The sequence below is a fragment of the Ceratina calcarata genome, unplaced genomic scaffold (genome assembly GCF_001652005.2).
Source record: "Ceratina calcarata isolate Rehan_Ccalc_2016 unplaced genomic scaffold, ASM165200v1 scaffold120.2, whole genome shotgun sequence".
Taxonomy (NCBI): Eukaryota; Metazoa; Arthropoda; class Insecta; order Hymenoptera; family Apidae; genus Ceratina; species Ceratina calcarata.
The window spans coordinates 246,026-246,757 of NW_017132980.1; the positions used below are offsets into that span (position 1 = coordinate 246,026).

The 732-nt window shown below is 36.6% G+C and overlaps 1 protein-coding gene across 1 annotated transcript in view; it reads right to left on the bottom strand.

Annotated features, from left to right (window-relative positions):
- The window catches only part of LOC113464507 (uncharacterized), a 4,911-nt gene extending 4,723 nt beyond the window's left edge, over nucleotides 1–188 (bottom strand). Inside the window, exon 1 of the mRNA XM_026814659.1 lies at nucleotides 176–188. Coding sequence (XP_026670460.1) covers nucleotides 176–188 — 13 coding nt within the window. The remainder of the gene's footprint in view (nucleotides 1–175) is intronic.
- Nucleotides 189–732: the final 544 nt, after the last annotated feature.

Sequence of the window (732 nt, forward strand, 5' to 3'; positions counted from 1 at the left end):
ATTATTCATTCAATATAATTTACCAATATTTGTATTGTCATTAAATTAATTTTATTGCAATTCTAACGATATTACATTACATTTTTATAAAATAGTCACAAGATAAAATCCATGTTTAAATATGTTCATAAACGACGTGGTTTTAAATAAAACGATTGCGAGAACAGGGAATTACCTTCATAATCCATAGTGCAATTCTAATAAGTGATTCTGCGGTGACATTTAATGATGCTGCACATGTGATAAATTTATCGAAGCGTTTTAATCACTTATTTTATAATTAGTCCGACCTCGTACGAAAAAAGAACCGGTGGTCAAACAGGCGATGCGAACACGCGGATCGATACAGCGTAACCAGGAAGCAGCCTAATGAAGCTGGATGGCTCTTTTACGGCTTTCCTATTCCGACGGAAACGGGACACCGAACGTTATTCAGGGTTTACAGAGTGTAACTGGGAAACAAAGGCTGCGAGAAATATGGAAAACCTAGCTCGGACTCGATGAAAGTTTCAGAAGTATGCGCATGCATTGTACTATGTTAAATATTTGCAAGTATATGGGAAGCATGTGGCGTGTAGGCAACACATTTTGATTCAGAAGTTCCTGAGGAAATAATGCATACTGTTTCTTGAAATCATCGAACTCGTTTTTTTAACGATCCCATATTTTTTTCCTGTCTCTTCTGACAATGCTGTAGGGGACAGTTAAGAATGTTCCTTTTCACTGTCGCTT